General features: G+C 44.2%; 1 protein-coding gene across 3 annotated transcripts in view; it reads right to left on the minus strand.

Annotated features, from left to right (window-relative positions):
• Positions 1-349: 349 nt before the first annotated feature.
• Positions 350-16,397, minus strand: part of LOC110506972 (ubiquitin thioesterase ZRANB1) — a 58,057-nt gene continuing 42,009 nt past the window's right edge. For all 3 annotated transcript variants that reach the window (XM_036972616.2, XM_090228908.1, XM_036972615.2), the window contains exons 7-10: positions 13,071-13,191; positions 12,137-12,266; positions 5,958-6,187; positions 350-1,892 (exon numbers count right to left, since the gene is read on the minus strand). In XM_036972616.2, coding sequence (XP_036828511.1) covers positions 1,671-1,892; positions 5,958-6,187; positions 12,137-12,266; positions 13,071-13,191 — 703 coding nt within the window. In that variant the 3' untranslated portion in view covers positions 350-1,670. The remainder of the gene's footprint in view (positions 1,893-5,957; positions 6,188-12,136; positions 12,267-13,070; positions 13,192-16,397) is intronic.

Here is a 16,397-nt window from a genome sequence, read left to right on the forward strand (position 1 = left end):
GCCCCTCTCTTTCGCTCTCCATGTGCCCCCCTCTCTCTCTCCCTGTGCCCCTCTCTCTCGCTCTCCCTGTGCCCCTCTCTCTCGCTCTCCCTGTGCCCCTCTCTCTCTATCCCTGTGCCTCTCTCGCTCTCTCCCTGTGCCCCCCTCTCTCTCTCACTCTCCCTGTGCCCCTCTCTCCCTCTCTCCCTGTGCCTCTCTCTCTCTCCCCCGCTCTCCCTGTGCCCCTCTCTCTCCCTCGCTCTCCTAAACACAGTTTTAACCATCCAACTTTTTTAAAGGATTTTTTTGCAGAAGGGATAAACGATCCAGAAAAAAACTGATGCTCTTCCCGGTTAACCTTGTAGACACATTTGTGGGATGAGAAGTCTCTTTAATAGCTCTGCTTTAGCTTTAAGCTAAATTCTGTTCGCATTTACAATCTTCTAAATAGAACAGTTTAATTTCATGAGTGCGTCGTCCTTTTAAGTTTCTTTAAATATAACTACGGCTTCCTAAATATAGCGCTTACTTCTCTCCGGTGGATTGAAAACAGGCAAGTATTCTCAATAACAAAATAGTAAGTAATGTGGTTTCGTAGGTAGATGTCCGTAGTAGTGATAGTCAATGAGGATTCCTGTCTTCCACTTTGATGCTGGTAAGTTACTTTGTTTCCTAGTACATCATTTATACAACTCGTGCATTATTAACAATGATGGATAAATAATTACACTGGGGGAAATGGGGAGAACTCAAACTCAAACTAAATATTTTAAAAGACGATTAACATTTCACAAACTATAGTTCTTTATTTGAAATAATATGGGTGGCTACTTGGTGGTAGTTGTTTGTCCTTGGGTGCGTTCGTAAAGTCCCTCTGGCTGTCTACTCCCATTTCAGAACAGAATGTCGTCCGTGTGAGAGAATAACTGATTCATTTATAAACGCGCAACACACCCGTTGAATATGACCGGTGTCAGTAAACCTCTGTAAAAAGAAAAACGTAATTCAATTGTTGCCAGCAGCACAGTTACAGTCACCAACGCTCTGGATAACATGCAAACAGCCTAACCAGCTCTGCTTGGGGGAGTAAAATGGTCAGTGAGTGAGGTGTTCTCTCATTATGTGTCTGGAAGTAGCTAGCAAGCTTTATTTACGAACTGACAACGCACTCCAGAGTGAATTTACGAACTGACAACACACTCCAGAGTGAATTTCCGAACTGACAACGCACTCCAGAGTGAATTTACGAACTGACAACGCACTCCAGAGTGAATTTACGAACTGACAACGCACTCCAGAGTGAATTTACGAACGCACCCATTGTTGTTGCCATGGTTTGTTGAGGAGATTCTAGAATGTGTTCCAAGAGTTCTTTCAGAACCAGAGCAGGTCTCCTCTCTTCAGTGCTTCTGAGACGGCAGAGTGAAAGACCATTGATCGCTCCGCCCGCGTTCCAAATGTCAACCTATTCTCCTATATAGTGCGCACTACTTTTTTGACCAGAACCCTATGTGCTTTGGGATACAGCCTCAGACGGCAGCGCAGAAGACCGTGGATCCTCTCTCTCTTGAGGTGAGGAGGCGTATGGTACCGTACGAAGGATGCTAGTGGTCTCGAGTCCCATCCAGTGACGCCACATCCTCCTCTTGGTCACCCTCTCCTGTGTCTGTGTCACTGTGTCCTTCCCTCCTTCACTCATCTTCCTCCTCCTCCTCCTCCTCCTCCCCGTCGGAGAGAGAGGCGCAGGGACAGATCTGTCGGTATCCATCCAGCCAGTTCTCCACCATTTGTGTGACCAGTGGGTGGTTGCGTCGCCGGGACGACTTCTGCATTGCGGCCAACATGCCTCCCTCCGTTACACAGCAGTCCAGCCACTCCCTCAACAACTTCTCCTGCTGCTCCTCGTTACCCATCTAGACAGACAGAGAGAGAGAGAGAGAGAGAGAGAGAGAGAGAGAGAGAGAGACACACATTGGAAAGAATTACAATCTTTGTCTTGCCCATAAACCCTCTGAATGTCACACATACACAATCCACGTCTCAAGGTCTAACAATCCTTCTTTAACCCCGTCTCCTCCCCTTCATCTACACTGATTGAAGTGGATTCAACAAGTGACATCAATAAGGGATCATAGCTTTCACCTGGATCCACCTGGTTAGTCTGTGTCATGGAAAGATCAGGTGTTCCTAATGTTTAATACATTTAGTGGATTTTTACCTTGTGATCGCTGGAGACCAATAAGAAACCAGCCACATGGCAGCGAACTGAAGCACATCACCTTTTCCACAGGGACGTTTATGAAATGCCTTTATAACCTTGCAGGAATGAAATGTGGAGAGCCAAGCTGTAGGCTTCTGGAGCCATGCCCAAATGACAGTACAGCACCAAACCTACCGAGTTGATTTGTGATTTCTAGAATGTTCTCATTATATGTCCGGACTTCACTGTAACTCATTTTTTAATAATTTATATCGTGTTAAATATGATCCACTATCGGTAGCCACCGTCAGTAATACCCACATACATTAATAACTGTCTCTTTACTGTCAGTTATACCCACATACATTAATAACTGTCACTTTACTGTCAGTTATACCCACATACATTAATAACTGTCACTTTACTGTCAGTTATACCCACATACATTAATAACTGTCACTTTACTGTCAGTTATACCCACATACATTAATAACTGTCACTTTACTGTCAGTTATACCCACATACATTAATAACTGTCACTTTACTGTCAGTTATACCCACATACATTAATAACTGTCAGTTATACCCACATACATTAATAACTGTCTCTTTACTATCAGTTATACCCACATACATTAATAACTGTCACTTTACTGTCAGTTATACCCACATACATTAATAACTGTCTCTTTACTGTCAGTTATACCCACATACATTAATAACTGTCACTTTACTGTCAGTTATACCCACATACATTAATAACTGTCAGTTATACCCACATACATTAATAACTGTCACTTTACTGTCAGTTATACCCACATACATTAATAACTGTCACTTTACTGTCAGTTATACCCACATACATTAATATCTGTCAGTTATACCCATATACATTAATAACTGTCACTTTACTGTCAGTTATACCCACATACATTAATAACTGTCAGTTATACCCACATACATTAATAACTGTCTCTTTACTGTCAGTTATACCCACATACATTAATAACTGTCAGTTATACCCACATACATTAATAACTGTCACTTTACTGTCAGTTATACCCACATACATTAATAACTGTCACTTTACTGTCAGTTATACCCACATACATCAATAACTGTCACTTTACTGTCAGTTATACCCACATACATTAATAACTGTCTCTTTACTGTCAGTTATACCCACATACATTAATAACTGTCAGTTATACCCACATACATTAATAACTGTCACTTTACTGTCAGTTATACCCACATACATTAATATCTGTCAGTTATACCCACATACATTAATAACTGTCACTTTACTGTCAGTTATACCCACATACATTAATATCTGTCAGTTATACCCACATACATTAATAACTGTCACTTTACTGTCAGTTATACCCACATACATTAATAACTGTCAGTTATACCCACATACATTAATAACTGTCTCTTTACTGTCAGTTATACCCACATACATTAATAACTGTCAGTTATACCCACATACATTAATAACTGTCACTTTACTGTCAGTTATACCCACATACATTAATAACTGTCAGTTATACCCACATACATTAATAACTGTCAGTTATACCCACATACATTAATAACTGTCACTTTACTGTCAGTTATACCCACATACATTAATATCTGTCAGTTATACCCACATACATTAATAACTGTCACTTTACTGTCAGTTATACCCACATACATTAATAACTGTCAGTTATACCCACATACATTAATAACTGTCTCTTTACTGTCAGTTATACCCACATACATTAATAACTGTCAGTTATACCCACATACATTAATAACTGTCACTTTACTGTCAGTTATACCCACATACATTAATAACTGTCACTTTACTGTCAGTTATACCCACATACATCAATAACTGTCACTTTACTGTCAGTTATACCCACATACATTAATAACTGTCTCTTTACTGTCAGTTATACCCACATACATTAATAACTGTCTCTTTACTGTCAGTTATACCCACATACATTAATAACTCTCTTTACTGTCAGTTATACCCACATACATTAATAACTGTCACTTTACTGTCAGTTATACCCACATACATTAATATCTGTCATTTATACCCACATATATTAATAACTGTCTCTTTACTGTCAGTTATACCCACATACATTAATAACTGTCACTTTACTGTCAGTTATACCCACATACATTAATATCTGTCAGTTATACCCACATACATTAATAACTGTCACTTTACTGTCAGTTATACCCACATACATTAATATCTGTCAGTTATGCCCACATACATTAATAACTGTCAGTTATACCCACATACATTAATAACTGTCACTTTACTGTCAGTTATACCCACATACATTAATATCTGTCAGTTATGCCCACATACATTAATATCTGTCAGTTATACCCACATACATTAATAACTGTCACTTTACTGTCAGTTATACCCACATACATTAATAACTGTCCGTTATACCCACATACATTAATAACTGTCTCTTTACTATCAGTTATACCCACATACATTAATAACTCAGTTATACCCACATACATTAATAACTGTCTCTTTACTGTCAGTTATACCCACATACATTAATAACTGTCACTTTACTGTCAGTTATACCCACATACATTAATAACTGTCACTTTACTGTCAGTTATACCCACATACATTAATAACTGTCAGTTATACCCACATACATTAATAACTGTCAGTTATACCCACATACATTAATAACTGTCTCTTTACTGTCAGTTATACCCACATACATTAATAACTGTCACTTTACTGTCAGTTATACCCACATACATTAATAACTGTCACTTTACTGTCAGTTATACCCACATACATTAATAACTGTCACTTTACTGTCAGTTATACCCACATACATTAATAACTGTCTCTTTACTGTCAGTTATACCCACATACATTAATAACTGTCAGTTATACCCACATATATTAATAACTGTCACTTTACTGTCAGTTATACCCACATACATTAATAACTGTCAGTTATACCCACATACATTAATAACTGTCAGTTATACCCACATACATTAATAACTGTCAGTTATACCCACATACATTAATAACTGTCTCTTTACTGTCAGTTATACCCACATACATTAATAACTGTCACTTTACTGTCAGTTATACCCACATACATTAATAACTGTCAGTTATACCCACATATATTAATAACTGTCAGTTATACCCACATACATTAATAACTGTCACTTTACTGTCAGTTATACCCACATACATTAATATCTGTCAGTTATACCCACATTTATAACTGTCACTTTACTGTCAGTTTCCTTCCATTCTGCATCATTCCATTACATAGTTAGTTCCCCATGGTGTTGGTGAGAGTCTCAGCTGTCCACAGAGGGGTTATACTAGTGTGTAGCCCAAACCGGTCGGACGTTACAGACGGAAGAGGCTGTACCGACTTCAGACGAGTCTAGTGGGCGTCCCAACGGAGAACGCCATGGTGTTGGTGAGAGTGATCTTAATACATATCTAGGCCAACCCGTTCAGACGCTACAGATGTTCTTCGTGAGAAGACAGATTTTCAGGATGTCTCCTGGTCTGACAAACGGTGCTCTAGCTCTCCCACTTTTCACTGTAGACGCGGAAGGGCGATATCGGCGGGTTGAGACGCCCCCCCAAAAAGTTTAAACAGATGGATTTTAATATTTATGTAATTAGATTTACTCTGGGGGGGCATGGAAAATGTAGGCTAAGAGTTCATGTTAATGTGATAAGAATTAATGTTACCTCTTGTGCAGACAGGAAATGTACGTGCAGCAGTTTTCTCTCGCTGTCCACCAGCGGCAGGAAGGTTACGGTGACGTCATCGTCAGTGTTGAGGTTGGCGCCCGCGCCGCGATTGTCGTAGCCGTCGTTCTCCATGGCGACCAGGGCAGAGAAGTGTCCGCGTGTGTAACCCAGGGCGATGGGACTCTTCCAACAGAAGCTCTGCTCCCACAACAGGGGCAGGTACACACCTGTACAGGTAGAGAGACAGGTCAGTGTCAGACAGGTACACACTTGTACAGGTAGAGAGACAGGTCAGTGTCTCTATCAGTTAATCAAATGGCTACCCGGACTTTATGCCTTTCTCTCCAACTATGTACATCGTACTAAAAATATATCACCTAACCAAACCTACACGTACATATTACCTCAATCAATCTCCCAACTACCTTGTACCCCACTACGCCGACTCACTGCTACCTCGTACCCCAGTACGCCGACTCACTGCTACCTCGTACCCCAGTACGCCGACTCACTGCTACCTCGTACCCCAGTACGCCGACTCACTGCTACCTCGTACCCCAGTACACCGACTCACTGCTACCTCGTACCCCAGTACGCCGACTCACTACTACCTCGTACCCCAGTACGCCGACTCACTGCTACCTCGTACCCCAGTACGCCGACTCACTGCTACCTCGTACCCCAGTACGCCGACTCACTGCTACCTCGTACCCCAGTACGCCAACTCACTACTACCTCGTATCCCAGTACCCCGACTCACTACTACCTCGTACCCCAGTACCCCGACTCACTACTACCTCGTACCCCAGTACGCCGACTCACTACTACCTCGTACCCCAGTACCCCGACTCACTACTACCTCGTACCCCAGTACCCCGACTCACTACTACCTCGTACCCCAGTACGCCGACTCACTACTACTTCGTACCCCAGTACGCCGACTCACTACTACCTCGTACCCCAGTACCCCGACTCACTGCTACCTCGTACCCCAGTACCCCGACTCACTACTACGTCGTAGCCCAGTACCCTGACTCACTACTACCTCGTACCCCAGTACACCGACGCACTACTACCTTGTACCCCAGTACCCCGACTCACTACTACCTCGTACCCCAGTACGCCGACTCACTACTACCTCGTACCCCAGTACCCCAAGTCACCAACACCATGGCGTTCTCCGTTGTGACGCCCACTAGACTCATCTGAAGTCGGTACAGCCTCTTCCGTCTGTAACGTCCGATCGGTTTGGGCTACACACTAGTATAACCCCTCTGTGGACAGCTGAGACTCTCACCAACACCATGGGGAACTAACTATGGAATGGAATGATGCAGAATGGAAGGAAACTGACAGTAAAGTGACAGTTATAAATGTGGGTATAACTGATAGTAAAGAGACAGTTATTAATGTATGTGGGTATAACTGACAGTAAAGAGACAGTTATTAATGTATGTGGGTATAACTGATAGTAAAGAGACAGTTATTAATGTATGTGGGTATAACTGATAGTAAAGAGACAGTTATTAATGTATGTGGGTATAACTGACAGTAAAGAGACAGTTATTAATGTATGTGGGTATAACTGATAGTAAAGAGACAGTTATTAATGTATGTGGGTATAACTGATAGTAAAGAGACAGTTATTAATGTATGTGAGTATAACTGACAGTAAAGTGACAGTTATATATGTGGGTATAACTGATAGTAAAGAGACAGTTATTAATGTATGTGGGTATAACTGACAGTAAAGTGACAGTTATTAATGTATGTGGGTATAACTGACAGTAAAGAGACAGTTATTAATGTATGTGGGTATAACTGATAGTAAAGAGACAGTTATTAATGTATGTGGGTTTTCTTACTTTTTAACTGCAATGTTGGGAGAGAACTCATAAGTAAGCTTTCCACGGTGAAGTCTACATATAAAATTAGATTTTATTAAGATTTTATTAGATCCAAAAATAATAACAAATGAAAACACTTATTCCCCCAACGAGGTCCTTGAGTGGTCCTTTCATGATCTAGTGTTGCCTGCATTGGTTGCTAGGGCCTTTCTATTAACTGTAGTCTATTTTGAACATGAAAGGAAAGGATTTACATGGAGAGCTATGTTGTTTTAATGTTACCCAGCAACCATGCATGGCAACCCCACTCCTGGGCCCCTCGCGCCCACAACGCACATACAACTCTGCTATGGGCTAATATGTTGTTCCTATAAGGTTTCATATGTAGGCTCAGTTTAGACAGAGACAGAGACACACACACACCTCATGATACAGCTTCCTCTGGTCTAATAACAACACAGTCTCTATCTACAGCTTCCTCTGGTCTGATAACAACACACACAGTCTCTATCTACAGCTTCCTCTGGTCTAATAACACACAGTCTCTATCTACAGCTTCCTCTGGTCTGATAACAACACACACAGTCTCTATCTACAGCTTCCTCTGGTCTAATAACACACAGTCTCTATCTACAGCTTCCTCTGGTCTGATAACAACACACAGTCTCTATCTACAGCTTCCTCTGGTCTAATAACAACACAGTCTCTATCTACAGCTTCCTCTGGTCTGATAACAACACACACAGTCTCTATCTACAGCTTCCTCTGGTCTAATAACACACAGTCTCTATCTACAGCTTCCTCTGGTCTGATAACAACACACACAGTCTCTATCTACAGCTTCCTCTGGTCTAATAACACACAGTCTCTATCTACAGCTTCCTCTGGTCTAATAACACAATGTCTCTATCTACAGCTTCCTCTGGTCTAATAACAACACACACAGTCTCTATCTACAGCTTCCTCTGGTCTAATAACAACACACACAGTCTCTATCTACAGCTTCCTCTGGTCTAATAACAATACACAGTCTCTATCTACAGCTTCCTCTGGTCTAATAACAACACACACAGTCTCTATCTACAGCTTCCTCCGGTCTAATAACACACAGTCTCTATCTACAGCTTCCTCCGGTCTGATAACACACAGTCTCTATCTACAGCTTCCTCTGGTCTAATAACACACAGTCTCTATCTACAGCTTCCTCCGGTCTAATAACACACAGTCTCTATCTACAGCTTCCTCTGGTCTAATAACACACAGTCTCTATCTACAGCTTCCTCCGGTCTAATAACACACAGTCTCTATCTACAGCTTCCTCCGGTCTGATAACACACAGTCTCTATCTATAGCTTCCTCTGGTCTAATAACACACAGTCTCTATCTACAGCTTCCTCTGGTCTAATAACACACAGTCTCTATCTACAGCTTCCTCCGGTCTGATAACACACAGTCTCTATCTATAGCTTCCTCTGGTCTAATAACACACAGTCTCTATCTACAGCTTCCTCTGGTCTAATAACACACAGTCTCTATCTACAGCTTCCTCTGGTCTGATAACAGAGTCTCTATCTACAGCTTCCTCTGGTCTAATAACACACAGTCTCTATCTACAGCTTCCTCCGGTCTAATAACACACAGTCTCTATCTACAGCTTCCTCTGGTCTAATAACACACAGTCTCTATCTACAGCTTCCTCTGGTCTGATAACAACACACAGTCTCTATCTACAGCTTCTTCTGGTCTAATAACAACACACAGTCTCTATCTACAGCTTCCTCTGGTCTAATAACACACAGTCTCTATCTACAGCTTCCTCTGGTCTAATAACACACAGTCTCTATCTACAGCTTCCTCTGGTCTAATAACACACAGTCTCTATCTACAGCTTCCTCCGGTCTAATAACACACAGTCTCTATCTACAGCTTCCTCTGGTCTAATAACACACAGTCTCTATCTACAGCTTCCTCTGGTCTAATAACAACACACACAGTCTCTATCTACAGCTTCCTCCGGTCTAATAACACACAGTCTCTATCTACAGCTTCCTCCGGTCTGATAACACACAGTCTCTATCTACAGCTTCCTCTGGTCTGATAACAACACACAGTCTCTATCTACAGCTTCTTCTGGTCTAATAACAACACACAGTCTCTATCTACAGCTTCCTCTGGTCTAATAACACACAGTCTCTATCTACAGCTTCCTCTGGTCTAATAACACACAGTCTCTATCTACAGCTTCCTCTGGTCTAATAACACACAGTCTCTATCTACAGCCTCCTCTGGTCTGATAACACACAGTCTCTATCTACAGCTTCCTCTGGTCTAATAACACACAGTCTCTATCTACAGCTTCCTCTGGTCTAATAACACACAGTCTCTATCTACAGCTTCCTCTGGTCTAATAACACACAGTCTCTATCTACAGCTTCCTCTGGTCTAATAACACACAGTCTCTATCTACAGCTTCCTCTGGTCTAATAACACACAGTCTCTATCTACAGCTTCCTCTGGTCTAATAACACACAGTCTCTAACTACAGCTTCCTCTGGTCTAATAACACACAGTCTCTATCTACAGCTTCCTCTGGTCTAATAACAACACACTATTTCACATGCAGGGTCCAGGTTGTTAAAATCCTGCCACCCACTCGATAATGACATGAAGTGTGTGTCTCTATCGCTCTATCTCTACAGGTCTGGGGTCAGACTGACTGGTCTACTTATATAGATGTGAGTTATAGATGGAACCCGTTACGCAGCTGCCCATTAGTCTCTCTCTCTCTCTCTACAGGTCTGGGGTCAGACTGACTGGTCTACTTATATAGATGTGAGTTATAGCTAGAACCGTTACCTAGCTGCCCATTAGTCTCTATCTCTCTCTCTACAGGTCTGGGGTCAGACTGACTGGTCTACTTACATAGATGTGAGTTATAGCTAGAACCGTTACCTAGCTGCCCATTAGTCTCTATCTCTCTCTCTACAGGTCTGGGGTCAGACTGACTGGTCTACTTATATAGATGTGAGTTATAGCTAGAACCGTTACCTAGCTGCCCATTAGTCTCTATCTCTCTCTCTACAGGTCTGGGGTCAGACTGACTGGTCTACTTATATAGATGTGAGTTATAGCTAGAACCCGTTACGCAGCTGCCCATTATGTTTGGAAGACTAAAGTGTTTGGGTCCTCGTTAAACCTGCCTATTATCACAATAGACTCCCGAGATAATAATTCTGCCGTTCCACTCACCTTGGAAACGAGTGTAGCCTAACGTTTTCTCCACTCACCTTGGAAACGAGTGTAGCCTAACGTCTCTCCACTCACCTTGGAAACGAGTGTAGCCTAACGTCTCTCCACTCACCTTGGAAACGAGTGTAGCCTAACGTTTTCTCCACTCACCTTGGAAACGAGTGTAGCCTAACGTCTCTCCACTCACCTTGGAAACGAGTGTAGCCTAACGTTTCTCCACTCACCTTGGAAACGAGTGTAGCCTAACGTTTATACACTCACCTTGGAAACGAGTGTAGCCTAACGTCTCTCCACTCACCTTGGAAACGAGTGTAGCCTAACGTTTATACACTCACCTTGGAAACGAGCGTAGCCTAACGTCTCTCCACTCACCTTGGAAACGAGTGTAGCCTAACGTTTATACACTCACCTTGGAAACGAGTGTAGCCTAACGTTTATACACTCACCTTGGAAACGAGCGTAGCCTAACGTCTCTCCACTCACCTTGGAAACGAGTGTAGCCTAACGTCTCTCCACTCACCTTGGAAACGAGTGTAGCCTAACGTCTCTCCACTCACCTTGGAAACGAGTGTAGCCTAACGTTTATACACTCACCTTGGAAACGAGTGTAGCCTAACGTCTCTCCACTCACCTTGGAAACGAGTGTAGCCTAACGTTTTCTCCACTCACCTTGGAAACGAGTGTAGCCTAACGTTTCTCCACTCACCTTGGAAACGAGTGTAGCCTAACGTTTTCTCCACTCACCTTGGAAACGAGCGTAGCCTAACGTCTCTCCACTCACCTTGGAAACGAGTGTAGCCTAACGTCTCTCCACTCACCTTGGAAACGAGTGTAGCCTAACGTTTTCTCCACTCACCTTGGAAACGAGTGTAGCCTAACGTCTCTCCACTCACCTTGGAAACGAGTGTAGCCTAACGTGTCTCCACTCACCTTGGAAACGAGTGTAGCCTAACGTTTTCTCCACTCACCTTGGAAACGAGTGTAGCCTAACGTCTCTCCACTCACCTTGGAAACGAGTGTAGCCTAACGTTTTCTCCACTCACCTTGGAAACGAGTGTAGCCTAACGTCTCTCCACTCACCTTGGAAACGAGTGTAGCCTAACGTCTCTCCACGGAAACTCTTGTAATACTTCACTCCGTACACGATGATTGGTCGACGAAGAATGTGTGCTAGAACAAAGATGTGAGTCTGTTCCAGGCTGGCACCAGGCTGTGGGGAAGACAGCCAGACAGGAAAACAGGCAGGCAGACAGACAGGCAGGCAGACAAACAGACAGACAGGCAGGCAGACAGACAGACAGACAGACAGACAGACAGACAGACAGACAGACAGGTAGACAGGTAGACAGAAAAACAGACAGGAAAACAGGCAGACAGGCAGGCAGACAGGTAGACAGGCAGGCAGACAGACAGGCAGGCAGAGACAGACAGGCAAACAGGCAGACAGGCATGAGATTGGCGATTAGGAGATATTCAATGTACTACAGTACTACAGTCTCCTCACAATGGAAGGCTTAAAGGGATAGTCTACCCAAATTACACTGGTTTCCTCATCCTGTCAGCAGTCCATGGACAAGGTACGACAGCAATCCGTGCTGCGCTTTAGTTTCCATGGCACTTTTCACACATGCTAATGTTTTTAGCATTGGTGGCACAAATCCCATTCAAGTCACTGGACTGCCATTAGCATTTCAATCCATTTGAGGTGCTTTCACGTGATTTGGTCATGATAGTGACAGCTGCATATTGTATAACTCTGATCAGATAAACCAAGTACCTCCAATAATAATATTGCATTTTATAACACAGGGGATAGAAAGGCTGGTCTGTGTGTGTGTGTGTGTGTGTGTGTGTGTGTGTGTGAGTGTGAGTGTGTGTGAGTGTGAGTGTGTGTGAGTGTGTGTGTGTGTGAGTCTGTCTGTCTGTCTGTCTATGAGTCAGTCTGTGTCTGTCTGTCTGTCTGTCTGTCTGTCTGTGTGTGTGTTAGTTAGTTAGTTGTTAGTTAGTTAGTTACCTGGCTGGCCAGAGAGAGTATGAAGGCCCAGTCCTCCTGCCACTGTTCTTCTCGGAGGGAGAAGTGGAGACCAAAGCTCTGAGAATACCACGACTCCCACTCCTTCCACCGTGTGTAGAACCTGGAACACAGACCAAACATCTCAATACCACGACTCCCACCGTGTGTAGAACCTGGAACACAGAACAAACATCTCAATACCACGACTCCCACTCCTTCCACCGTGTGTAGAACCTGGAACACAGACCAAACATCTCAATACCACGACTCCCACCGTGTGTAGAACCTGGAACACAGAACAAACATCTCAATACCACGACTCCCACTCCTTCCACCGTGTGTAGAACCTGGAACACAGAACAAACACCTCAATACCACGACTCCCACTCCTTCCACCGTGTGTAGAACCTGGAACACAGAACAAACATCTCAATACCACGACTCCCACCGTGTGTAGAACCTGGAACACAGAACAAACATCTCAATACCACGACTCCCACTCCTTCCACCGTGTGTAGAACCTGGAACACAGAACAAACATCTCAATACCACGACTCCCACTCCTTCCACCATGTGTAGAACCTGGAACACAGAACAAACATCTCAATACCACGACTCCCACTCCTTCCACCGTGTGTAGAACCTGGAACACAGAACAAACATCTCAATACCACGACTCCCACTCCTTCCACCGTGTGTAGAACCTGGAACACAGAACAAACATCTCAATACCACGACTCCCACTCCTTCCACCATGTGTAGAACCTGGAACACAGAACAAACATCTCAATACCACGACTCCCACCGTGTGTAGAACCTGGAACACAGAACAAACACCTCAATACCACTCCTTCCACCGTGTGTAGAACCTGGAACACAGAACAAACACCTCAATACCACTCCTTCCACCGTGTGTAGAACCTGGAACACAGAACAAACACCTCAATACCACGACTCCCACTCCTTCCACCATGTGTAGAACCTGGAACACAGAACAAACATCTCAATACCACGACTCCCACTCCTTCCACCGTGTGTAGAACCTGGAACACAGAACAAACATCTCAATACCACGACTCCCACCGTGTGTAGAACCTGGAACACAGAACAAACATCTCAATACCACGACTCCCACTCCTTCCACCGTGTGTAGAACCTGGAACACAGAACAAACACCTCAATACCACGACTCCCACCGTGTGTAGAACCTGGAACACAGAACAAACACCTCAATACCACGACTCCCACTCCTTCCACCGTGTGTAGAACCTGGAACACAGAACAAACATCTCAATACCACGACTCCCACTCCTTCCACCGTGTGTAGAACCTGGAACACAGAACAAACATCTCAATACCACGACTCCCACTCCTTCCACCATGTGTAGAACCTGGAACACAGAACAAACATCTCAATACCACGACTCCCACTCCTTCCACCGTGTGTAGAACCTGGAACACAGAACAAACATCTCAATACCACGACTCCCACTCCTTCCACCGTGTGTAGAACCTGGAACACAGAACAAACATCTCAATACCACGACTCCCACTCCTTCCACCATGTGTAGAACCTGGAACACAGAACAAACATCTCAATACCACGACTCCCACTCCTTCCACCGTGTGTAGAACCTGGAACACAGAACAAACATCTCAATACCACGACTCCCACTCCTTCCACCGTGTGTAGAACCTGGAACACAGAACAAACATCTCAATACCACGACTCCCACCGTGTGTAGAACCTGGAACACAGAACAAACACCTCAATACCACTCCTTCCACCGTGTGTAGAACCTGGAACACAGAACAAACACCTCAATACCACTCCTTCCACCGTGTGTAGAACCTGGAACACAGAACAAACACCTCAATACCACGACTCCCACTCCTTCCACCATGTGTAGAACCTGGAACACAGAACAAACATCTCAATACCACGACTCCCACTCCTTCCACCGTGTGTAGAACCTGGAACACAGAACAAACATCTCAATACCACGACTCCCACCGTGTGTAGAACCTGGAACACAGAACAAACATCTCAATACCACGACTCCCACTCCTTCCACCGTGTGTAGAACCTGGAACACAGAACAAACATCTCAATACCACGACTCCCACCGTGTGTAGAACCTGGAACACAGAACAAACATCTCAATACCACGACTCCCACTCCTTCCACCGTGTGTAGAACCTGGAACACAGAACAAACACCTCAATACCACGACTCCCACTCCTTCCACCGTGTGTAGAACCTGGAACACAGAACAAACACCTCAATACCACGACTCCCACCGTGTGTAGAACCTGGAACACAGAACAAACATCTCATTAGCTTTGCCTGCCAGGGATCCAATACAACCCAAAGAACCACAGCGATACAGCAGTAGCCATCATCTCATCTCCTACGGATGTAACAGCCTACCAGGGATCCAATACAACCCAAAGAACCAGCGATACAGCAGTAGCCATCATCTCATCTCCTACAGATGTAACTGCCTACCAGGGATCCAATACAACCCAATGTAACAACCTACCAGGGATCCAATACAACCCAATGTAACAGCCTACCAGGGATCCAATACAACCCAATGTAACAGCCTACCAGGGATCCAATACAGCAGTAGCCATCATCTCATCTCCTACAGATGTAACAGCCTACCAGGGATCCAATACAACCCAATGTAACAGCCTACCAGGGATCCAATACAACCCAATGTAACAGCCTACCAGGGATCCAATACAACCCAAAGAACCAGCTAAATTCCAGACATGTTTCCATCTGTAGCTTGTTTTCCATCTTCGTTTAGAATAGTGAGCCAACGTGCTTTCAGCTCTTTAACTTCCCTGACTGATCAGAACTCATGTTCTCCTGCTCCCTGTCTCTCTGTAGTAGACATGTAGCGAGCCGTATGTTTGGAACTTCGAATCGAAATATTGAGGGGGGGGGGGGGGTCACTGTAACATATGAACAATAAAGGTATATTGTATTGGCCACAGTGTGTGGAGACGGGGGCCAGAGCCCAGCCACAGTGTGTGGATAGGGGGCCAGAGCCCAGCCAGTGTGTGGATATGGGGCCAGAGCCCAGCCACAGTGTGTGGAGACGGGGCCAGAGCCCAGCCACAGTGTGTGGATAGGGGGGGCCAGAGCCCAGCCACAGTGTGTGGATGGGGGGGGCCAGAGCCGGCCACAGTGTGTGGATAGGGGGCCAGAGCCCAGCCACAGTGTGTGGATAGGGGGGGCCAGAGCTGGCCACAGTGTGTGTGATTCTCAACAGGGAGCGCAGTCGTGCAGTCTGTCCTGTAAATCTTTGCAGGGGA

Source organism: Oncorhynchus mykiss, unplaced genomic scaffold, assembly GCF_057628025.1.
Source record: "Oncorhynchus mykiss isolate SJ-2025 unplaced genomic scaffold, ASM5762802v1 scaffold103, whole genome shotgun sequence".
Classification (NCBI taxonomy): domain Eukaryota; kingdom Metazoa; phylum Chordata; class Actinopteri; order Salmoniformes; family Salmonidae; genus Oncorhynchus; species Oncorhynchus mykiss.